Raw genomic sequence first — 25,793 nt, 5'->3', positions numbered from 1 at the left:
AAGAATTTAGTTAAAGCCTTTCGTGTTAAGAGATCCTTATCCTAAGGTACAGGGAGCAGCTGTAGGATGGCACTATGTTGTCCCATCATTGACACGGCTTTACAGATTGATTCCTTGTTCGTTTTCGAGTGAACTCCTAGTTCCTGTTGGTGTTTGTCCAGACCCCACCTTAAAAAGATAGCAAATATACTCTGTACTCCCACTAATTGCCGGGTATATCCATCAGGAGTCCTAGTTAATGTGCCCTGTTATTTCCACAATAGGTCTGTCGTTAAATACTCAGTTATACTCCTCGTAGGCCAGAAATCCCCCCTCCGGTACTACTAGAATATGCCTTGGTCCTTCGATGCAGGTTTTACTAAATCTCCTTGCCCACTTGTATAGTCAAGGAGATTTTGTATGTATGGGATTGACAAAGTGCAGCCCTAGCTGGGAAGCAGCAGAGCGCTCCACATAGCTGATGCATCCGGGGGTTACAAGTAAGGGGCAGGCATAGCAGAGGAGCTGGGATGGATAGGGGAATAATTAGGTTTAGGGGGGTCCTTCAATGTACAATGGACAGGACCAGTCCTATCTGCGTTGGTAACTTGTTCCAGAGAGGGCATAGCGGAAAACGGGCTGTTTTGTCTTCCCCCCCAAGAACGAAGAATGCACAATATTTGTAGTACCATGACTCTGCAGCATTTGCAGAACTATTTCGATCTAGGACAAGGTTTACTTGTAGGAGAATGGGGAGCCAAGGAATCTCCCACATAGTGCATCAGTGGTTGCAAAGATGCCAGATCAAGCAAGCTCAGCAGGATGCAGATTCACACAACACCAGGTTGTTACTGGAAGTTCCAAGATGTTACCACCAACCACGCCCTCAGCCAATTAGCCAATGGGAACAAGAGGCTAATGACTGGCTAATCGTGGGGAGTCACTACCAAAAGGGGGAAAGCCAGTCAGATTCCCACACTGAAAATCTATGGCGAAAGAAGGTGGTGGGGCGATCTAGCCCTTTTGGGAGAAATATAAAAATGGTTAGCAGAGTCCAGTCAGAGAGGTTCCTGAGGGAAACAGACTTGCTCAAGCAAAAGACCCATAGAACAATCTGTAGCCTGAGGTCTAAAAAGAGACTGGTTTAGAAAACCATCAACCAAAGAGCTTTTTAAAAAATCTGAAATCCAAGGCATAGCACAGACCCAATTAAGAAGGCTGAGCTCAGCAAAAGACCCATACAGAAGTCTGAAAGTCAAGGTGAAGAGAAGAATCGGTGCAAAACTTAAATCTAGAGACGGTGTAATGAAGTGGGATGGCAGGCAAGTAAGACCACACAGTTCTTTGGGTAACTTTGTCTCTTACAGCAAGCTGGTTACATAGGAGAGACACTGGCAGCACCCCACCCCGGCAGGCATAGATCTCCAACCTTCAACTCCGAGCACCTGCACGTCATCCCTCACTCCAACATTCCAATATCTGAAACCATGCGTGCACTCCCACCAAGATAACATTACACTTGAGATACAACACTTCTCCCCCCCGACAGTATCTTTGAGAAATACAATAAAAAAATAACATGTGGTCACCATGCCATACACCCAACCTCATACAGAGAAAACTCAAAAACACCCCAACACTCATAATGACCCACAGGACAGAAAGCTGCAAAGAACACCGCTTTTAGAAAAACCAGAGCGCCTAATCACCCCTGCCATGTATCCATGTACCCAGATGTTACAACCTCCTGACTACTAACCATGAACAGATGCAACAAAATCCACCTGCCCCAAAGCAGCCATCATAACTACTATAAAAACCACCCACAATCTGAAAATCCAACAAAGTTGAAAACCCACAAAACACCAGCCAAACCAACCTAATCCAACATCAGCAACATCTACGGGACCTAAAACCCTCGAGGACAAAAACAACAAAAAGGAAGCACTACCACCAAACCCTGAGCTGCCCCTCGGGGCTCAGGCCTGCCACACCTTACACACCCTAAATAACCACGCTTGCCAACCAAAACCATCCGTGCACACTACACCTTCCGCCCCAGGATGCCCCCTTGGGCCTCCGGCCTTCCACACCGAAGCACTAACCCAACCGGCCAGTGGACCCTCCCGGCCATCCACGACCCACAACAAACAAAACCCGGGATCCACCAACCAAAAAAATCCACCCGACAAGTACTACCAACACACACACACACACACACACACACACACACACACACACACACACACACACACACACACGTGGCCCCAGGCCACTGCCACCAACACCAACTCACTGTGGCCCCAGGCCACGGCCACCAACACCTCAACTCACTGTGGCCCCAGGCCACGGCCACCAACACGAACTGTGGCTCCAGGCCACTGCCAGTGAAAACCTAGAACACCTTAAGATGTGAACGCCAGAAATGGCGCACATAAGACACCAAAGATAGGCCCACCCGGCTGCCCACAGTGTTCCAATTACAAAGCCACCTAACCAACCCTAAAAGTAGCATCACCCGGTCGCCACCTATTGGCTAAGAACTAATCCGGAACATACTGAAAAACCAAGTCCCTAGCCTAAGTGTGTGCGCCTAAATTTAAACGCCACTATAACCAACCAGAATGCAAAGCTAAGGAAAAACGTACCACTCACCCAGTAGGTACACAGGTCCTCCACACACACAAACAATGCGCATAATAAAACATACTATCACATACCCCAGAATTCCTAAACACATAATGCATTCACCATGCAAGTACATCAACCTTGAACTACAAAGCTTGCATGGTGAACAAACCCCCCCCCCCCCCCACCCACCCAAGGAAAAAGCCACATCATTGTCATGGAAAACAAGTGGCCCAACAGGTTTGGGAGACCGTGGCCCCCAATCCATGTGCAGTCCAAATCCACAGTGAGGAAGTAAACGCATTACAGGAACAGTTCCAAAAATACATAAATCTCAAATATCATAAGACCCTACCCCCCCCAACCCCCTGCAAGGAAAACAGGTAATAAAACATTGTCGTTAAGTTACAATCCAAGTCGTTGAGAGGAAACAAACGCATTACAGGAACAGTTCATAAGACTCTTCCCCCCGCCTTCAAGGGAAAACAGGGAAAAATATTGTAGTTAACTTGCAACAAAAATGCACACATGACAGGGCCACAACACGTACATACAGTCACTCACGCCATACAGGCCCAAACAAAAACAAATACAACAGAGGCCACAACAACACTCTCACGCACCCATACTGGCCTCACTCAGGACAATTTCATTAATGCTCAACCAGTGTGAGATCATTGATCCTCACATAGAAGTCATGTAAATCAGGATAAAATTCCTTCAAAATGGAAAGGAGGGAAACGCATCTGTCACAGTAACGTCCATCGTGACACCCTTCCGATCCACACGACATGTGTGATCAAACTTCCTTTTGGAATGCAAACAGTACTTGCCACAGTCTACTTTCTGACGCCTCTTCCATGAGGCATGATGGAAGCCGACAGCCTCTTCAACGTCGCCTAACTGAGGATCTTCATGTCCACTCAGATGAGTTGGCTGCCCCAGGTCACCGTCCCTGCGCCACCCGACCGACAACATTTGAGACGAAAGTTCCTCGCCGCACACTGAAACCTCTGAGGAGACTGGAACGTTGACGTCACCATGCACCTGCAACGAAGACTCACAGTCCTCGGAATTCATAGTCTGCTTTGCCATGAAAACAGTTCCAAGTTAAGAAGGCACAGGAACCAGAACCCGAGACTCTATTCCCAAACGGACAGGAACTTCACAACAAACGTCCGCAGGTAACACACGGAAGAGTCTGATCTCTTCCTGGTAGCCGTGCACCAAAGTGCCACCCCCCGGACACCAGCGCCACCAGTCCTGTAACGAAAGGCTCCGCTGCTCACCGCATCCGTTGACAGCACAGGACCCACTGCGCTGATACTGGACTGTAGGACTCTGCCAAAGGCCGCAAGGCCATTCCAAAAGCACCCAGTCGGGCACTCCAAACCCCTTTAAGAGAACACTGCTAATGGCCCTGGATCCCACCAGCTCCCTGCGGTCACAGCACTCCGGATGAACGTCCGGCCCTGGACTCTCCGACCCAGGACTCTCCGGCCCTGAGCACACCGGACTTGGACTCTCTGGCTCTGGACCCAGGGGCGCTCGACACAACACCCCCGCTGCAGACCACCGAGTCCACTCGCAGGCGCTCCGTTTCCAGGCTCACCTCAAATGTAACGCCAACACTGGACCCAGACTGGAGACAGCAAAATTGCCACCGTAAACGGCAGCTAACACTACGCCAGCCGTCCGTCTGACTGGCCCAGTGCCCCGCCGGGTGGGGTGATTACGTTGGAGGGCAGTGTCACCATCCAGTCTGCTGCCTCCTCCGCAGCACGAATCCTCGTCAACAGTGTAACGAAGTGGGATGGCAGGTAAGTAAGACCACACGTAGTTCTTTGGGTTACTTTGTCTCTTACAGCAAGCTGGTTACATAGGAGAGACACTGGCAGCACCCCACCTGGCAGGCATATATCTCCAACCGTCAACTTAGAGCACCCGCACGTCATCCCTGAATCCAACATTCCAATACCTGGAACCGCGCGTGCACTCCCACCAAAATAACATTACACTTGAGATACAACAGACCGTCATGACAACTCAGTGATAATCATGAAAACTACAATGCTGGGCGGTGACCTCCGTAGGATCCTGAATCGGTGATCACAGGAATAAGGGGTCAGAGGCAAGGTTCTACAAACACCATTTTAAAACAAAAGTCTGAGGCATAATGACTGCGACAAAATTCTGACGCATCCTGACCAATATCGAAGCAAGGCACAAAGTGACATGAAGAAAGCCAAAGGCCACAGGGGCCAGTCCAACAAAGGACGGAGGGATTTCCAACTCCAGAAGGGGGACCTGTAGGAGCACTATGAACAATCAGATAGGTCAGAGAGGGTGCTCACACCAAGTAACCTGCACGAGCAAATTATAGATTGTTGTTACATTAGTATAGTGAGGGATTTAAGAGGTTTTTAACTATTTGCATGTCAATCCATTGGACTTCTGTTATTAGAATGAGAGAGCCAGAAGCCCAAGTACTTAAGGACATGTTTATTGGGGGGATTCCAAGATGGCGGCCGGCAGAGGAGGATGTGTGTAGGCGTCTCTCCCCGCTGGGTCACACAAATAAGCACCACTATAAAGCGATTCCATCCAACCCCCCCACCTCCAGGCAGCACTAGCCAGCAAGCAGGGACACCAACGAACAAGAGAACCCACAGAACCCACAGAACGTTTTGCCGCCCGAGAAAAGCAAGTACTGGGAGCCGTGGTACGGACCAGTGATAGATGCTACCCCTGTAGAAGGCAGGGGTGAGGTGCGGCATCAGCTAGCTGAGCGACACAAGAGGGAACAGCGGTGGCTCCCGCCCACTCACAGCACTGATCGGAGCGGGAAAGGCACCTTCCGAAGGTAGCATTATGCTCGACCGCGCGGGCGAGCCCCTGAGACACCCCATCCAGAAGAGGAGAACCAGCGCTAGGACCCAGAACGGGACCGAAGCATTAGGGTCCCCCTGGGAGATTGAAAAAAAAGAAAAAACGCCAGCAGGTAGCAGCCCGGACAACCAGGAAACGCTGTGCCAAGACTCCCCCTGCGTCGTGGGGACAAGAGCGCGCGCACACACACACCTCCATGGTGAGAGCTACGATGCGGGATACGCAGCAAACGGTCCTGACCCTGCACCACCGCCTCTTCCCCCCCCCCTCCAAGGACATTGGAGAGAATCACGCATGTAAGGGAACAAGGGGGACACAGAGCAGTAGGTGGGGCAACAACAGTACAAACCGCAAGGCGGGAGGGTGTGGCATTAACGCCGGACCAGAGAGGAAAACTCTGCAAAAGCATACAAACGCCGGAACACAACGTACCGCGGAGACAGACGCACAACGGGAAATGGCTGCCGTCATCATCATAAAGGAGCCCCGCCGGAGGACCGAGTTGACTTTCAACGCTCCAAGCTGATAGGAACTACCATCTGAGACCAGCACACAGAGGAAAAACTACGAAACCGCTACAGCAGACTTCACAGGACACACAGCAGAAGGCCTTACGTGGTGATAAACATTTGCAGCAAGTAGAGATTGCAAACTGCGCATGGGGGCATTCCCAGAATCAGGCTCTATAAAGAAGGAGCAAGCAAGCCATGCAGCTACATAAAAACACATCCCCTAATAAAGAAGGTTCAAACCTGGGACCGCAGGAGAGCGCAACTGAAAGGTCAATACCTACCATCAAGAAAGGGGGGAACCCCAAGCAAAAAACATAGGCAAGGCACGCAAGAGAACCACCTCCATTATACAAGTCCGAGCAGACACCACAGACGCCATCCTCCCTCCCTGCAATACAAAAGCATCAAACCTCCACCCAGTGAGGGGGAAATAACCACAGTGGTGGGAAAGACCAGATCTAAGGGCAGTGCAAAGATCTAGGCCTTCACACGACCTACGGGAAAGTCCACAGGAAGAGAGAATCACGAGGGACCCCTCTCATACATAACCTATTAAGCAAACAGGGGAAAGAAGACTTTAACCAACCATACACCATTGCCCACCATGTCAAATAGAGCAGAGGACCGGAAAGGCCTACAAGAACAGGAGTGAAGTGGGTAACTACAGCCAGACAAACACTAGGAGGGTGAATCAAGAAACACAGCAAGGATAGCATTAATCTCAAAATCCACACTGAAAATCATGACCCCAGCACAATCATCCCCCAGAGGGAAACGCTCAAAAAATCTAAAACAGCTCTGGAACACAGACGATACGGCATAGACAGCAAGACGGGGGATCCCAGTTGCGAAACTCCCACCAAAGACCGACCGGAAATGGGAGAGAAGGCTATGACCAAAGAGGACATGCAAAATTGCTTTAAGGAAATCCAGAACCAATTTCTACTTTCTACCTTCCAGGAGCAATTTAAAACATTGAAAGAGGACATGAAACAATCCTTACAAGAAGTAGAAGTGGACATTGCAAAACTGGAAGAAAGAATAGACACCCTGGAAAAAGTGGTGCAACAAATGGAAGAAGCCACAAAAAAACAAAAACACAAAAATCAGATGAAGTGCTAGAACATATATCCCGCCTATCCAGTAACCTGGAACTCCAATGTGAGGATTTAAACAACGAGTCCAGAAGCTCCAACATTAGAATTAAAAACCTATCGGAATCAGTAGAAGACAAAGATTTAACAGACAAGGTCCTCCAACCTTCTCAGAAATCCTTACAGGGAACACAGAAACTCAAGTCCAGGTCGACAGACTGCACCGAGTAGGCCCAAAAAGATAATCCGAGCCAGGGGCACATCCTAGGGACGTCCTAGCCTCACTAACATTTACCCAAAAAGAGCAAATCTTGCGTAAAGCAACAACAGCTGGCCCACTGAGTCTCAATGGCCTGGAGGTACAACTATAACAGGACCTAGCTCAATCGACCCTCCAAAAAAAGACGAAGAATGCGGCCCATAGTCCAGCATTTAACGACCAAGCAAGTGAGATACAAATGGACGTTCCCGTTTGGGCTATTTACATGGGAAGGGCGCCAGCCTAGGATCACAACATGCGAAGATGGGAAACAAATTTTACACATACACCAAGACGTCAACAGCGACTTGGCACAGTCTCAGGCACGAGCAAAAGGCCCGGGCAAACTGGAAGGCTGGAAAACAGTGACGAAAAGAAATCGAAGCAGGAAAAGATGAAGACCTAATATCATCTTGACAAGCTACAATGTGGTACTAAAAACAATCACACTATGTCAGGGGTGGGCCCATTTGGAATCATGCAACTCGCAGCCCAGGGGAAGAAGGAGGGAAGGCGATGTTGGAATCCCAAGTGGGGTTTAGGGACCCCCACAACTTTAACCGGAGGTCGTTTGGGGGCCAGGCGCGAGGTACACGTCCTCCTGGCGCACTTAGGAACCTAGCCCCTCCTCAGGGGGGAGGGGAAGTTGGTGCAGGAACGGGAAGGGGTGAGGGGTTGGCAGAGGACAGGAAGAGCGGGGAAGGAGAAAAGGAGCAGGTGGTAGAGTTATTTGGTTACAGGAACAAAAACAACGGGATATGGCTAGCAAAACCACTGAAAGTCCTGACACATCAATTAAGAGGAAGAAACTAGGACAAGCGGGGAGATACAATGCTGACATTCTCATGTACCAAGAACACATCAAGATGACTGATTGGAACCAAGTTAGAATTAGAGGAGCATCTCACATCTACCAGGCAAACTCGTGGGGGAAAGGCAAGCGGGAGTCCTAATAGCTCTACAAGACAGGTTAAATGCAAGGGTACAGAGCTTCCTTGCAGACAAAGAGGGGCGATATATATTCCTCAATATAAACATAAGAGGCAAACTGTTGACACTAGCCTTGATATATGCCCCCAATACGGGCCAAGACAGTTTTATAAAAAGGAAGTTTGATGACTTTGGAGTGGTTTGCCACAGGGGAAATCATACTAAGGGAGACCTCGACTTAGCGTGGGAACCCAAAATAGACATAAGCGCCAAGGCACAAATGCCCCCTCAAAGGCCCTTAAAAATCTTTGATACACTAGCGCTCCACGACCTTTGGCAAGTCAAGAGAGGGGCAACACGTTTCACCCACTTCTCGCACATGCATAGCTCCCAATCATGGATAGACTATATCTGGGCCTCCACAGGTCTAGCGGGAAAGGTGGGCAATATTGAACTGGGACAGACCGCCCTATCATACCATGCGCTGATAACAGCAACATTCAACATAAACAAGAAGCAGGGAGGGATCTGGACATGGAAATTCCCTACGATCTAATACAAGACAACATAATGGCAGAAGCAATAAAAACCATGATTGAACAATATTTCATCAAAAATGAGACATGTGGAACAACCACATGTCAGAGGTACGAAAACTGAACGCTTGGACCCAGTGGGTGAGGGCGGGGATAACCATGATAGGAGATATTGTTACCGATGGCTCCATCCTCTCCTTTGAAACACTCCAGAAGAAGTTTGGAATCCCAGCAGCCGAACACTACCATTATACACAACTAACGCACGCCCTCAATGGTTATAGGCAAGCACTTACCGATGCACCAGATTGCACACCGCTGGACCGCAACCTACTCACACAACATATCCCCACCAGGGTAACAACGATCCTATACAAAGCCATTAATGCATTCGCTACCCCGGAACTGGTCGGCCTCAAAGCCAGATGGGAACAGGATGTTGGGGCCATTGATCCCGAGGACTGGATCCAGGCTCTCATGCACTCACGCGAAATTGCAATAGACTCCAGAATAAGACTGATTCAGCTCAAGATTCTCCATAGGGTATACTACCCCCCCCTCACCCCCGCCTGAGTGGCCCAGCAAAAAAAGGAGAGAACACCATAGGAAAGTGGCTGAGGGTGCGGTTGAGAAATGGGAAATCAGATACATCTCCAACGCTTGTATATTCCCATTAGTGGAATCTGCATGTTGCTGTGCGGCCATTGCCGTTTAGGGATCTGGGATGGTGTGCCTGATGGGTGCGTGGTAGATTTGGCCATGGGGACACAGCGTTCGTGCTTAGTGTGGGCGGCGAGCACGGTATGTTTGGCGGCGACTTGATAGACATTGACATGGTGCGACCTCCCGGAAAAATAACTGACATGAAACACTTTGCCCCCCAACCCAATACTCCTCCCCAGCATGAAGTATCTGTCATCCAATCTCTACTGGCGTTTAAAACTATATCGCCAGACTAACTGATATGAACTGTTCCTCCCTTTCCCAACGACTTAGTACTCCTCTGTGGGTTTGGTGTCTCGAGTCGGGGATGTGGCGTCCGCCGATGGCATGGTGTGTTAATAGCAACCGCATATGGCTCATATGATCCCTTATACAGGGGTAAAGGCAACTCACTACTACGGTCGCCTCACGTGGAGTGTTGCATCACAGGTGGTTGCCAGGAGAAGGGTTAGTTCTTGAGTCCATTAGTGGTTAGGTTTGCTCCCGCATCCGGCCGGTATTTCCAGTTTTAGGCCATGCTAGGGGTTGGGGTCTCCGTCTGGCTCAATTGGGATCTCCGGTATAGGTTGCTGGGCTGGTCTTTCTCTGCTGTCGGGGTCTTGATCTGCCTCTGCAGTGTTGGTCCTGTCTGGTCCAGTCGCCACTGATGTGGGTTCCCACCCATTTTCAAGCTTCCTGTGGGTCGGTGAAGTGTACAGTTCTGCCTTCATGTTGGATTTTTAACTGGGATGGGAACAGCAGCCCGTATCTCACGTTCATAGAATGAAGCTTCCTTTTTAGGTGCTCAAAGGATTGTCTGGCTTTCTGGACTTCGCGAGTATAATCTGGAAAGAAAGCAATTCTGGCTCCATTAAATGTCATTGACCCTTTCGTTCAGGCCATTTGTAGGATGGCATCTCTGTCACGATAATTGAGAAGCCTCGCAATGATTGTTCTCGGGGGGGGGGCGCAGCACCTGGGACTGGGCGACCCGCGGGCATACGGTGTGCACGTTCCAATGAGAAAAAGTTTGAGAAGGTCTTTGGCGCAAAGAGGTTTGCCAGCCATTCCTCCAGAAATAGTTCCACACTGGGTCCCTCCGTGCGTTCCGGCAGTCCCAGGATGCGAATATTATTGCGGCGGGACCTGCCTTCTCCCTCGTCAACTCGGGCTTCAAGGGTTTTCAGTCCGTTTTATTGCTTGTGTAAACTGTTGGTGCACCCACCTCCCATGGTCATCCTCCACACCAGAAATTCGTTGTTCCACCTCCCCGGTCCGAGATGAGAGTTTCTGGAGGTCAAGGCAGAGGAAGGAGACCTCTGTGGAGATAGTGTCCATTTTCTGTTCCACCGAGGCGCGCGAGCTGGCGATGGCGGCCATTACGTCTTTTAGCGACAGGGCCTCTTCTGGTGGGGGGGGGGGTCCCCCCCGGGTCCTTGATGCTTATTGCTGTAGATGTAGACGTCGAGGTTTTCTTGCTCTTTTCTTTGTCCATGATGTTGCATTGCGTGAGTCGTCTGGTGCAGGTTGGAGGAGCACTCCTTCTCGTGGCGTTGTTCGGTCATTTACCAGTGTTTGCAGCGTGTGTTGTATCGCAGTTTTGTCGCAGAAGCGTTCCCCTCCGGGTGCCTCGGGGCTGCGTATATATCTTAAGTTCAGCCTGAGAGTCCCCACTCGGCTCACTCGTTGCCGTCTCTCACCGGTCGTCGGGAGGGGAAATATGGCGCAGAGGGCGTCCCTGCTCGCGTCGGCCTCACCCACTGGAGGAGTCCCGAGCTGTTCCCTTATCTGCAGGTGATGTCACGCTACTCCTGGTGGAGATCTGGCGGTCAAGGGTCGCTATCCGCCTCTGCTCATCCCCGCTGCGGTTCAGCGCGTCTTGATGGTGGCCATCTTGATTGGGCCCAGGCAGAGTTTTTCCGCCAGTTCCCCTTCACGGATTCGGCTCCTTCCACCGCGAGGCGTTGCCCTGAGGTTCCACCGGCACGGGATGTCGTTTTTAAGCGTTTTCGTTTCCCTTATCACAGAATATTGCCGGATATTTCAGGCGGCCGCGGAAGTGCCGAAGAAAAACGTCTCCATTGCACGCTCGCTGGCCACGCCCCCTAGATAAAACAATCTTGACCGACTTAACACCCGGTTTCCGTTATGTCCAAAAGCGAGTGCAATTGCAGCTGAAACAGTAGCTCACACGCAGCACCATGAGCGATCTTGTGCGATGGGTCCGAGTCGCCAAGAAATGTCTCTCATTCATTGATATGGGAATCTACTTCTCGAGCGTAATCCCGCCCCAGCCCATTTTACTACAGCTAGCGAGATCTGGTCTTACTAAGCTGCTATAAATCTGCCTGACCGCATATGCACCCTGCCAAACCATGGTAGCTAGAAGTGTCTTTCACTCGCATGCTGAACCCTGAAGCACTTTTACATACGTTCGTCGTCTGAGGCCTATCTAACTGCTGTAGCAGAGGAAAAATGAGGTGCGTCTATGCCGGTTGGCCTATTGGTAATGAAGCCTAACCCTGAAGCACTTTTACATACGTTCGTCGTCTGAGGCCTATCTAACTGCTGTAGCAGCGGAAAAATGAGGTGCGTCTATGCCGGTTGGCCTATTGGTAATGAAGCCTACCTGAATTAATACAACTTTTCTGACTCGATCATGTAGCCCTACGCTGCCCATATGCCCGATTTATCACATTGCTGTGTGCTTGCTGCAGCCCCTGCAACATGAGGTGCACCTCTGCCAGCTAGCCTACCAGTAATGTATCCTACGCGACTACTTGGTAGCCCTGTGCTGCCTACATGACTCAATATACCTGTAATTTACCTGATTCGTCACATTGCATGTGTGCTTGATGTAGCCGCATTATCTTGGTGTGCATCGTCCAGTTGGTCTACATGTAATGCAATTTTTGTAGCACTGTACCCTGTAACTATTGTAACCACATCTGTAACCTCATAAGCATAATCTGTAACCAGTAGCACCTAGATGCCTTATGGCTTGGTGCGCTATATAAGTGTCAAAATAAATAAATAGCTGTCAGGATGGACTGGACAATGGCAAGATAAAACAATGGTTATGGGAATGGGACTGGATTTCTACTTGTTCTCAGCTATCATGCTGTTGCAATAAAATATGGCACAGGAACACAGAAAGAGAGGAAGCCTCCCTACATACCTAGAAACATTTCCAAATTCAAGACGGAGGAGCAAATTGATGAGGTTGCGATGCGACCTGGTGCAAACTAATGAGATTCTGAATACATCGGAGTACCCAAATGCTATTTGTCATTTTGTAATAAGGCGAGTGCATTGGCGACAACAAGGCATGCCATTTTAGATTGCCCTGAACCAGTGGCGTCGCTAGGGCGGGCTGGGGGGGCCAGGGCCCCCTCCCCTGTGAAACCCTGTGCCCCCCTACCTAAAACAAGCAGTGACCATGTTCTCCCCTCACTTTTGTCTGTGCTTCCCTACTTTTGTCTTTGGCCCCCTCTGTGCCCCTCCTAAATTTGATTCCTGGAGACGCCACTGCCCTGATGGACATCGATGATGCTCAGTTTGGAAAATGTGTACATATGATGGACTTTATAGTGTCAGATTGTGTGTGCCATTTCTGCCAGCTCGGTCTCTAGGACCATTGCATTTTTAAGATTCTTGAAACAGATACAAATGTTTACCGATTAATTGATACCATCATGAGAGGAAGATTTGTATTGAAGAGTAAATGTAAATATAGGAATGCTGCTATGCAAAGTATTAATAGAAGGAGTTGGATTAGTAGAAACTAAACTAAATTTGCACCAGTGTGAAATTAATTGAATTACTGTTTAAGAGTAATGACCCTCAATTGAATATTATGAAACGAAAGATCCGTAAACGCTAACGTTCCTTCATGTGTTGTCACGCATGTGTTTATGTATATAATATTGATATGTGAAACCAAAACAATAAAACTTTTACATATATTGCGAGCTGTCTTGTGTGCACTCCAGGTTACCAAGTTACTTTTTTTTTGTATTTTTAAAGAGCTTGCACAGCCCGCGGGCATCGAGGCGCCGTTACAGCAATTGTTTTAGTTGCATAAATGTTTTTTTTTTCTTAGTTGCGTATTTATAATGCGCCTAAATACCCAGGAGGTTTCTAAGCGCGGACCCAGGGATCGAACCTGTGTAGCTTCAGGTTGTCTTGCTTCCAAGGCGAGCTTGTTGCCCCCGAGCTATCCTCCCAGGGCTTGTTTGTGGGCTTGTCTCTGAGGGGTGCTTAAGGAGTGTGGGCGTTGTGTTGGTGTATACGTGGTGGGTTAGTTTGGTGTTTAGAGAAATTGAGTGCATATATGCGAGTTCATATGATGTGTGCTCCATTTTGTAACCAGTTTGTTTTTTTGTTTTGGTGCGCTGGCTGAGTGCTGCAATGTATTTCCAGTTAGGGTGGGTGGTAGAGTGATTATGAAGCCGCTATTGTTACCATATCCTTCTCAAATTAATGGCAAACTGGATTGTATGAACACATCAGGCAATAGTGGAAATTTGAGACTTTAAACATAAACAGCACACAGAAAACAGAATGCTTTTGCTTCAGGTTGTTTGACAGCGGCTCAAACGGGAGTCAAGGACCAGTCAAGGGGTGGACTAGAGGAGCAGCTTCTAAGGGAGGCAATGACCAGAGGAGAGCGACTCACTAGAACAGAGGGGCGAAGTTCAGAGGGACACGCATCCACAGAGCTTTGCTTGTACCAAAGTTTTACTTCAGTAAATGTTTAGTTTTGGCTATTCGATGGTGCTTGTAAGCCAAAAACATTGCACTCGAGTTAAGCTAAGAAGGAGAGGACATGTGAAAAGTGACTCAATTTGAGTGTGTGATTTAAGTGATTTGCCAACCCACTGACAGCCCACAGGCATTTCGGGTCCCCGTGGCTATAACCACCCACTACTGGCTCATCACTCCCACAAATAAAACATCCTCCTAGGATGTCTTTGAGCTACCTCTTTAACAAGCGGTAACATCAAAATTTGGCCTGTCCGTATTATTTCTAAGTAGTCTGCTGAGAAGAGTTAATGGCTTAATTGAGGCTACCAAAGTGCCAAAGGTTTAATAAAAAATATCCTTAACAAGTGTGCCTTCAGTCCCATGATTTATACAAGTCCCTTGCACAGGAGGTCCTCCCTAAACAAACGTTGACAAAGCCAACAGTTTGGCTTGTGTACACGAATTAGATATGCACATGGCAGACCATTATATTCCTAGATAGTCACAACAAGTTCCAGCCGTTGCATCGTGTGGTCAGCTAGCAGCATTATGACAAATGCCTATACCATGCCTACATAAAAGCCAAATCTGTTGTCTTTGCCAATGTTTGGATACAATCAAAGTGGCTGCAGCCAGATGATTACTGGCAACTATAAAGAGCATTGAATTTAAGGTATGGGTACTGGCTTGCTCCAAGTACTGAATTTCTGTTTTGTTGAATTACTGTTATATACAAATAAAAGTATTCTTTAAGAGAAACAAAGTAATTTAAGATGCACATTAAACTGTCAACAGTCATTGATGGATTAACTTCCTATATTATTCATGTAGAAAAATTAAATATTTACCTACTGATATAGTCAAATAGTATCTTGCTTAACTTGCATGCACAGTTGTACCAAAGAGCTCCATTTTTGTAAACAACTTGGACAAGACCCGTAGGCATGTTAGCGCTAAGACAATAAAAACAAAGCAAAAAAAAAAGTAAAACAAGGACAAACTAGTAGGCATAGCCAAACGCCTGCATCATGGGTTCAGGGCAGCCAGTAACTCATGCAAAGAGCAGAGTTTTCAGTTCCAGTTTGAATTTAGCAAAGGCGGTGCAAGCTCTTATATCCAGTGGCAGAGCATTCCAGCACCTGGGGGCGGAATAAGGGAAAGACCCCTTAGAAACAATGGTCAATTTGGACTTGGGAATTTTTAATAGATGAGTTATTAAAACTGAGTATTCTACGATCCGGCAGCCAAGTAAGTCTATTGGAGAGATAGCGTGGGCTCTTGCCATTGAGGCACTTATGCTACGGAGATTCGTGGGCAGCCAATGCAGAGTCCTCCTTGCTGTCGATACGTGGTCTTATCTGTGCAACACAAATCGCATTGTTCTGAATAACTGGATGTGTGTGATTTTGCCTTTACCAATACCTTGCAGGAGACTGGACCAATAGTCGAGTTTTGCCCTAATAATTGCCCTAGCGATGGTAGCACAGTTTAAAGGGTTAAGAAAGGGCCTTACTTGTGCAAAGAGTTTAACGATTGTATGACGTGCTATAGATAAGGCTGTTAACATGCACCCTCATATTCAGTTATTGATCAAGAATCATACCCAGTGTTTATCTTGGGCAGTGTGCCAAAGGCACAGCCTGCCATCTGAAATAGCTGGTACTCACTGCTATGCTTAGGAAGCTGCTGTGCTGTGCCGGCGATCATAAACTCTGTCTTTGCGTTGTTAAGTGCTAGACCATTTTCAACCATCCAGGATTCAATGAGGTTGTAGATGAAATTAACAGTGATGGTGTCGATGTCATGATCCCCTGAGAGTGGAGTAAGGCAATGTGTGACATCATAGTTTGCATAAACCACTCCTTCTGCATCAAGTATCTTAAAAAGTGGCAACATGAAGATGTTAAAAAGTGTTGGTGAGATCCATGATCCCTGTGGCACTGGAAAGAGCAGGGTCTAGGACAGGTTTCTTTAGTAAGGGTGAAATCCATGCCTGCTTGATGGAACGGGGGACAATGTTTCCCAGAAACGAGTTAACAATCGGAGCAGGACAAATGTCCCCTGTACAGTAAGTTGGTTTGAGTTTGACCAAGACCTTTGCAATTTCTGTTTCTGTGACCAGCCTGAATTTCAGCAAGGTAGAAGAGCATGTGATGACACTTTCCCTGCTTGCCCTGGTTCTTTCCAGGGTGATCCATTTTGCAGCAACGTTCTCTTTAATAGTCTCGATCTTTCTCATCATGGTGTCCTGTATGGAGAGACACCAATTCGTGCCTTTTTTGCAGTAAACGTGATGGGACAGTGATTTTCAAGCTATTGGTATTAACAGTTCTCTGGCATTCGAGGTGGCATTCTCATTTCTTTGATCATGGCAGCGTTGTGGGCTTTCATGGCGATGGCATAATTGGCTTTATTCTCAACTGATTCCATTTGTTTCCATTGTTGGGACGCCCTATTCTTAGCTACTTTCAGCTTCTGTATTTCAGCCGAGTACCATACTTTTGAGGGTACTTCCGTAATAGGACACATTTTTTCTGGCACCAAACTATTAAACGAGCTAACCATCTTTTGATAGGCTTCTGCAATGTCATCAGTGCTGTTAAAGGTAGCCAGATTATCCAGTGTAGTTGCAAAAAGGGGTGCAAGAGCAATGGGCGATAATTTACGCAGATTAATATATTTGGCCAAACATTTTATTCTTGTCGTTTTGGCGGGTTGTGTCATACCTGGGAGGTTGAAATGCACAAAGTTATGGTCTGACCAGGGACAGGGTAAGATGGCAATGTCATTTAAAGCAACATTGTACGTGACAACTGTTGGGAAGGGCGTGACCCTGTCACATCCCCCTAAGCGCTTTAGAGTAAGCATTCGAAGCACTATGATGGGCCAGGGATATGGTGGGGGTAGGGTCAGTGGTAGGACCTCATCCCAATATAATAAACCCACATAGTGTAGCGCAGGGCGCAAGCAAGACTGCCATTTTCCCTAGATGTTAGTAACCATAGTTAGGAGACAAGAACTGGGCGGCAAATGCAGCATTTCATGCGCTAGGCCCCAATTGCGAGACGAGGGAAACTTCCAGCATGCCCGACCTCCCATGAGGACAACCCACACCGCCAACTGCCATAAAACTCATTCATTGTTCCAACAGTGTTGCAAAGATGTTTTTCTACCCATAAGGAATTTGCCCTACAAGGTCACAATCATAGACCGGCGCCTGGTGTGCAGTAAACCTCACACTGGCCAAAGCCTGACCCGCCCACCTCCAGGCGACCACGAGTTCTAGCCCATATAACTGACTAAGCCCCAAGATCTTGGAATTCCATGGCACCAGGTGACCTCGACCATCACCCCCTAAAGTAAGTCTTGAATGTTCAAAGAGAACAGACATTGCACATCTGTGAGCTACGATCATATGATTTGTTTTGCTAGTTAATGGGAGGGATAAATTATAGTTCAAAATGAGGGTGGAGACCGTTGTGCCGGATGGCGCAACAGGGAGTGAGCAAAATGTGTGTGTGGAGGTCGGAGTGCCCCAGAACCTCCTCTGTGCCAGTCTTAAAGCCTGCCAGGTGCACAGTATAATGATGAAGTAGCATTGTGTTAGGAGTGTATTTAATTTATTCTTCGACCTTCATCAGTGAAAAGATAATCTCTGCAGCACCCACGTGATGGAAGACGGACGACTGGGCCGGAACTAATGATCTGGCATCCCTTATGGAGCAGGCAGATCCTGTATAGGCGCACACCAACCAGCTGCGTGAGATTTTACTGTAGGATATTGTGTCACAATGACAATGTGTCTCGTCTTAATCCTCTGCTTGTAACCTTTTTCGGCAGAACTTGTGGCAGCAGAGGCTGTTGCGGTTATCTTTGTGTGAGATTAAAACGAGTTAATCTTACAAGATCGACTTGTGATCTTACTTCCCTAGAGGATTGTATTATCTCAGGTTTGAACGTTCAGGGGCGTGCCTTCACAACCCAGTCCAGTATTCTGCCCTTATTATGCGTCGCTAATTTGACATGTTGGTGGAAGGCGAGATCAGCCAGAGTGGATTTAACAGCGATGGCTATATTGTCCAAGGGGTCTAGACCTAAATTCTTGTCTCCCAGAATAAAAACTCTAGAAAGTGGTTTTAATAGAGGGAGAATAACATAAGTCAGATGGAGCAAGAAGTCTGGCATTTTGTCTGGAGGGTGGTAAAACAAAAGTATGTTAATCGTAGTGTTAGGGTCTACCAATAATTTCGCCAGTATAACTGCGCAGCTCAGAATATTTACACCATCAATTTGATGGATTTGGAGTAAGGCATCATATATCGGAGCTACTCCAGCTCCCTTTCCATTTATACAATCTGCTCGGAGAAGCTTATACACTGAAGGCAAGGCTAAGTAGAGTGTAGGTCCGGTGGCTCTGTGCAGCCATGTCTGTACGACTGCACAGATGTCAATTCTATGATCCAAGATGTGGTCTGCCAGTTGCGTAGCATGCTTAATGAACATGTGTGAATCAACATGCATTTGAGAATTATAATTGGTCTCTGAGACAAAGACTGTTGGGGCATATACTCCTCTTATACTGGGCAGCATTGGGTCTTCCCTGGTAATTACATCAGACAGAGGAGACAAGGATCTAGTGTTGTCGCTAGTAATACTGGCAGGGTTAATCGCCTCATATAATGTAGCTAATAAAGTAGTTTGTGAGGTATCGGGGTGACAACCTTTATAAGGTCAGAATCTGTCTTTCAGCTTGGCCCTGGCATAGTATTCAGGCGACATGTGTTTTAGCAGGAGGTTTTGTTTTATTGACGTCAAGGTATTTATTAATATATTGTTTTGATATTTATGTCAGGGATAGATCTAATGCCCTTAGTTTATTATTACAGCCAACATCTAGTTTGGCCTCAATACAAAAAGATAATTGAACATTGCAAACCAAAGGCCAAACCCTGACCTGCCCCGCCCTGTCCCTCACCCTCCCAACTCCCTCCCTCACACCTGTCCCACCCTCAAGCTCCTTCCTTTTTGGAGTGCCATTAGTTCCCTTTTTCCACTTCCACCACTGTATATGATGGGGGAGAAGAGCAAGGATTTGACATGACCAACCACAACTTCGCGCCTCTGGCGAACTAGATATAATTGTAAATGTCAGTGAAATTATGTGCATACATTGTGATAGTGCATCCTGTCCCAGTTTTAATGTTTCTACTTCCTCCTCACAGATGGTCTCATCTTCACTCTTTCACCACTGGATCTTTCCCCTTTCTCCTCAAACACTTCCTTGTGCACCCTCTTCTAAAAAAAAAAAAAAGCCTCTGGTCGATCCCTGTCTGGCAAACTATCTCCCGATCTCCATCACTCCTTTCCTGGGCAAACTCCTAGAAAAGCTGGCCATCTCCCAGCAAACCCTCCAAACTAAATCTGTTGGTTGTCTCCATGAGCAGCAGTCTGGCTTCAGTGCAGCCAGAGGCACGGAAAATGCTCTTCTGAACAACTGAAAATCTGCTCTCTAACCTGGACACCAGCTCTTCGACTGTCCTCATCCTCCATGACCTTTCCTCTGCCTTTCAATATGGTCAATCATGCCATCCTGATTAATTGACTCTGCGAGAACCTAGCATCACAGATCAGTATCTGGCCTAGTTGACCTTCCTCTTGGACCAACCCTTGAAGGTCCTTTCTCTCCACTACCACTCTCTCCACTTGTGGTGTCCTCCCCAGGACTGCAACCTCTCGCCCGGCTCTTCAATGTCCGCTTGGCCCTTTCGGCTCACCTGATTTCCACCTTCTCTTCTAACTTCAAGTATTATGCGAATGGCACACCACTCTTTCAGGCTTCCCTCAGCCTCCTTCTTCCTCGCTCATTCCGGTCTCTCTCAGTAATACTGAGATTCTTCTCATTTCGAAAACTGCTCCCGCTTTCCCTCTCGCACTCTGGCTGCCCTCCTTGGGCCCTCTGCCCTCACCCTCCTCGGAGACTAAAAACCTTGGGGTCATCTTTGACTCCACTCTCCTCACATTACATCCCAGACCTTGCCAAGAAGTCCCACTCCAGCTGCACCTCCTCAGAGGTATTCTACCTTTTCAGACCTTTGCCCAGAGGCTCACCATCTCCAGAGCTCTGTTTCTCTACAGGCTGGACTACTGCAACAGCCTCTTTCTCCATCTGCCTAACTCTACTCTTCGCCCCCTTCAACTAATGCAGAAAAGAACTGCAAGACTTCTACATGGCCTCAAGCCCAGGGACTGCATCGCACCAGCCCTGAAATCACTGCACTGGCTCCCGGTGGCTGCAAGGATCAAGTTCAAGACCCTTTGCTTCATCCAGAAGGCTGTCTAGGGCCGGGGTCCACACTATATCCAACTCTGACTAAATACATTCCTTCTAGAGCGCTTCGCTCAGCTACCTTGAACTAGAAGGGTCAGACGATTCTCCAAGCAGAGCGTAGGGAGCAGATCTTGTTCCTCTGCAGGTGCCTCTGGAACAGGCTCCCTGCCCCTCTCAAACTTGAGCTGGACCATCTGAAGTTCCGGAAGCTGCCCAAGACCTTCCTTTTTTCCCTCTGCCTTGCTAACCTTCCTGTCGCCTTCCTGCCTTGACTGGTTGCTGGGTACCCTCAAGAATCTCACAGGATATCAGGCCCCTCAATGACCAAACTTCCTACCCTTCCTTTGGGCCTAATGCACACTTAGGGCCTGTAATCTAACTCCTACTGTAAGCGCTACGCACCCCACAATACTTTCACGCAACTGGAGAAAGTAGGAGTTCCTCTTAATCCGAAGCCTGCCGCTTTCACGGGTTACGCAGCTTACCCAAACTCATCGTCTTTGACTCAAATTGCCTATTTTGCAATATATACATAACGCGCAGGTTTACGCCATCTCAACCTAGTGCTTACCTTTAACGTGCAGATGCTTACCGATTCTGACTTCTTAGCCAATTGCTGTATTTGTAATAGGTTTGAAATGCACCTTATCTTGCAAGGTCACTTTGCTCCGTCACTCATACTTATTTTGTCGCTTGCGTTTGTCTGGAAACCTGATGTAGCCCCCGTACCATGAGGCAAGGCTTTCCAGAATGTACTCGTACTCATTACCTACCTTATCTGGCATTATGCCACATTTCTGCTGCAAATGGACTTGACCTGTAACCTATCTAACGTTAACTTATGTAGCATTGATGTTGTAATTGGATTCTGTATGTGTCGTCGCCCAACGTGCCTACATTCTACCCAACCTGGCCCGCAGGCTAGTGCAGAATATGTATCCTACTCAGCTGCAACCTACCTGATTTTTTTGTCTCTCGCATATCTGTATACCTGATGTAGCCCCTCGTACCAGGAGGCGTGGCTTTGCACCATACATTTCTGTATTTCTCATACATTTCTGTATTTCTTCTATACCCGTACACCTGCAGTGCTCCCCGCACCATGAGGCGTGGCTCTGTCAAATTATGCTTTGCAAGAACACTTATGTTGCAATCTGTACTCATGGTCTTGCGCATTGAAGAATATCATTTAAGACTTACTGTAACTAGCGCCCTGATGCCTTTGGATTTGGTGCACTGCTATAAATGCAATAAATTAGTACTTGCAGCATTGATGCTGCTCCTTCGCCGAATCTGGATATGGATAGTTCTGTCTCCCTTGTGGCTTTGTAATGAACACTGAAAATAGTATCCGGATCGTGAGAGGGAGAAATCAACACGTCCTCAGTTAAATACTTATAACCCTGCCTGCGCACCGTGTTTATTACCGGCCCAAATGGTAGACACCACCAAGCCTTGGTTAAGCACCATTGCATATTTAAGGACCTAACTTAGGTGGTGGGTCACCAAGTTCATTTCTTACACTGAAAACAGCATTGCACTATTCAGGTTTCCGAAAAATGTGAAGATGGGTTAGTAATTCAACAAAGTGAAACCCCTTGCGTCTGGCTATATTAGCAGTGTAAGATTAAGGATCAAATTAAGCCTTTAGTGATTGGATTGGTTGCAACAATGAACAATTCCTAAAGCCCCAAGACCAATCAAGATTGGCACTAAAACCACACACTTCCAAGATACGTAAAACAATGCTGAAGGTTCTCTCTTTGGAATTGTCAATGTCATAGGCCAAAGGTAAAACCGTTACTGTTAAATGGAATGCGACTGAACAGAGTATCGTAACCTGGGTATACAAGTAGTAAAAAATCTGATTATCTTTATTAAAAACACGTTTATTACTGTTGACTTTTATTTTCCATAGGTTTTCATTGTTTTGTGAAAGGTCTTTTTTTCCTGTAAAAAACATATCGCAATTAATAAATAAAAACATATGGTCCGAGACTTGGGAGTCATTCTTGCTAGTGCTTCAACCACAAATACCTTACATTCTGATGCACATGATGGCAATGAAAAAAGGCTTCATGGCACGGCTCTTTCATCCTTGTGATCATGTGGTAGGCCACAGACTTACCCTGGTGGTTTCCAGCTCGCATCTCCAGTAAACGCAACGTGAGGTAGTGAGGTAGAGTGAGCCGGGCACGGCTGGGGATGACTCGATCTTTAACTCTGATGAGCGGTCCATGGAGTTTGCAATCCCCCTGCAGGCTTTTTCCACAGTCTTCGCACCCTGCAAGTCAAGACAAGGCACTCAGCATACAATCATGGGTAGACACAGGTTACTGATCTTCAGGAACAAACCAGCATGCTCAGAAACATAAAATAATCAAGTGCACTCGGGAATGGGCGAGTTGAAGTTAAATGCATATTTACATATAGTAAACTCCACTAATTTGATCCAAGTCCCCTGCACTGCCATGTACGATAAATCCTATGTCACCTTGAGTTTGAAGAGTTCTTACGCATTTCCTGAACCACCAATTGCTAATGCCCCCTTCGTGCCTCAGCCTTCTGTTAAGAAAAACAGACAACTTAGTCAAAACCACCTACCAGGCCTTTAGCAAAGCTAGCTTTGGTGGGGCTGTGTTGCTGGGAGCTAGGTTTGGTGGGGCTGTGTTGTTGGGAAGTAGAGACTACTCCACAACAGAAGTGGAGTTAATGATGTCAAGTAACTTATTCTCATGTCTCACTGCTCTAAGTGAGAAGAAAATGCAGTCGACCAATCGAATTCTTTATAATGAAATCAATAGATTAAGACGAGGAGAAAAAAACCTATGCACGTCAATAGCCACCAATGGGATCGGCTACCAATGTACTGGAAACCTATCGGCTGTGTATATGAATTCCTTCAGTAAGATCAATCATGAGGAATCAAACAAATCGCTATTTCGTTAGGTGCTTTATGAAGCGCAAAACGTACAGCAATAGAACTACTTTACAGAGCTTGGTGGCAGAAGGGGGGATATCGTTGGGAGGGTGAGAGCTCAAGGCTACAGGCCTGTAGTTCAGCCGGTTAGTTTAAGTGCCACTCAAGTGAGGGGTCACCTCGAAGGACTGCAAGGAGGTGGTGTTTCAGTTTTTCCGCCAGGTACCATAGCTCACATTTTGCAATGGTTTGGCAGAAGAACAAGTTACTTTCTTACCTGGTAATGTTCTTTCGATGGGATGGTCCGACGACGTATTCCATATCTATGACATGTAATCACCACAGCTGTGCTGCTTCGGAAACTTTTTTCGGCGTCTGCGTCCTGCGTCGATGACGTTGATGCGCCGTCGTCGAGGACCTCGTCCGACGTCATCCGATGTGATAAGTAGGACGCACGACGCCCGTAGCCTCAGTTGTAGTTTTTTCTCCCAGAACGTGTGACATTAGTCAACCTCCAGTCAGACACAAAGCCTTGCGGAACGTAAGCTGCAATCGCAAAAGAAATTCTGCAGCGGGGAAGGCAGGGCGGGAGCGATATGGAATACGTCGTCAGACCTTCCCATCGAAAGAACATTACCAGGTAAGAAAGTAACTTGTTCTTCGAGGGGATTGGGTCCTCCGACGTATTCCATATCTATGACAGACTCCCAAAGCAGTACCAGAGCAAGGTGGAGGGAAAGAATTTAGAATCAAAATTTAGAATAGTCAATCAAATAGCAGAGCAAAGGACCGCCTTGCCAAAGGCCAGATCCTGTGCTCGGATGGAATCAAGGGAATAGTGACGTACAAATGTATGTACCGAAGCCCAGGTGGCTGCATCACAGATGTTGCGAATAGGAACACCCCTCTGCAGGGCAGTAGATGCAGCCATACCCCTGGTAGAATGGGCCCGCAAGCCAGCCGGTGGGTCCTTACCCGCCAAGCGGTAGCACTCCGAGATGGCCAAAATAATCCAGCGAGACAAAGTCCGTTTCGTCACAGCTTGCCCTAAACGCTTTCCAGCGTAACCAATAAAGAGTTGATCGCCCACTCTGACCCTGGACATGCGTGAAACATAAAAGCTTAAAGCTCTCCTAGGATGAAGACTATGGAGCCTCTCCTCTTCCTTACCAGGATGCGGAGGAGGATAGAATGCCGGAAGAACAACCTTCTGGGCCAAATGAAATTCCGTCACTACCTTCGGAAGAAAAGAAGGACGAACTCTAAGGACAACCCTGTGCTTGTGAAATACAGTGAAGGGTGGCTTAACTGAAAGTGCCTGTAACTCACTCACTCTGCGAGCGGAAGTAACCGCAACTAAAAACACAGTTTTCAGAGTTAACAGCCTCAAAGGGCAAGAATGTAAAGGCTCAAACGGAGCACCCATAAGAAACTTAACAAGGTTTAAATCCCAACCGGGCACCAGGAAAGGTGACTGAGGGAACACATTAGTGAGCCCTTTCAGAAACTGTGAAATTAAAGGGATTTTAAAGTAAGAACACTCTTCAGACGAGCGCTTAAAGATGGACAGCGCCGCCAGGTAACCTTTAATGGTACCCACTTGCAAGCCCCTGTGGGCCAAAGAAAGTAAAAAGCACAGAACCATGGGGATGTCACATGCAAAAGGATCCACATTCTGAACTCTGTACCGTTGGCGTAAGTTCTGCGACTGGTGCCGAGACTTTGTTGCTGGCCTTCGGGCCGAAAGAACACCTCCATCACGTCTTCAGGGAGGTCCCAATCCCTATACCTCAACCTTTCAGAAGCCAAGCGTGAAGGTTGAGGGATCTGACCTCTGGATGGAGAACCTGACCCCCCTCCCGTGAGAGCAGATCGTCTCGGTAGGGAAGACGACGCAGAGGGCAGATGGACAAGTCGAGAAGGTCCGGGTACCACGTCCTCCGAGCCCACGCCGGAGCAATGAGGATCATCCGGGAACCGAACCTCCGTAACCTCCGCAGCACTTGCGGGATGATGGGGACTGGAGAAAACGCGTACAGCAGCGGGAACGACCACTCCACCACGAACGCGTCTCCCAAGGCTCCTTTTGGAGGGAATTCCCGCAAGCAAAACCTTTCGCACTTCCGGTTGACACTGAAGGCGAAGAGATCCACTTGAGGGGTCCCCCAAAGGGCGAAGATCTCCAGGAGAATCTCCTGAGCCAACTCCCACTCGTGAGAGCTCGTGCTCTGCCTGGTCAGAGCGCCCGCCGTCACGTTTTCGTCTCCGGC

At 47.7% G+C, this 25,793-nt stretch overlaps 1 protein-coding gene across 1 annotated transcript in view; it reads right to left on the bottom strand.

The window, feature by feature from the left end:
- PLAGL1 (PLAG1 like zinc finger 1) overlaps positions 1-25,793 on the bottom strand; it is a 381,513-nt gene that overhangs the window by 210,488 nt on the left and 145,232 nt on the right. The window contains exon 2 of the mRNA XM_069607626.1: positions 22,732-22,887. Coding sequence (XP_069463727.1) covers positions 22,732-22,887 — 156 coding nt within the window. The remainder of the gene's footprint in view (positions 1-22,731; positions 22,888-25,793) is intronic.

This window comes from Ambystoma mexicanum, chromosome 4q (assembly GCF_040938575.1).
Source record: "Ambystoma mexicanum isolate Mex_15411 chromosome 4q, UKY_AmexF1_1, whole genome shotgun sequence".
NCBI lineage: Eukaryota > Metazoa > Chordata > Amphibia > Caudata > Ambystomatidae > Ambystoma > Ambystoma mexicanum.
This window is presented reverse-complemented; position numbering and strand designations above follow the sequence as displayed.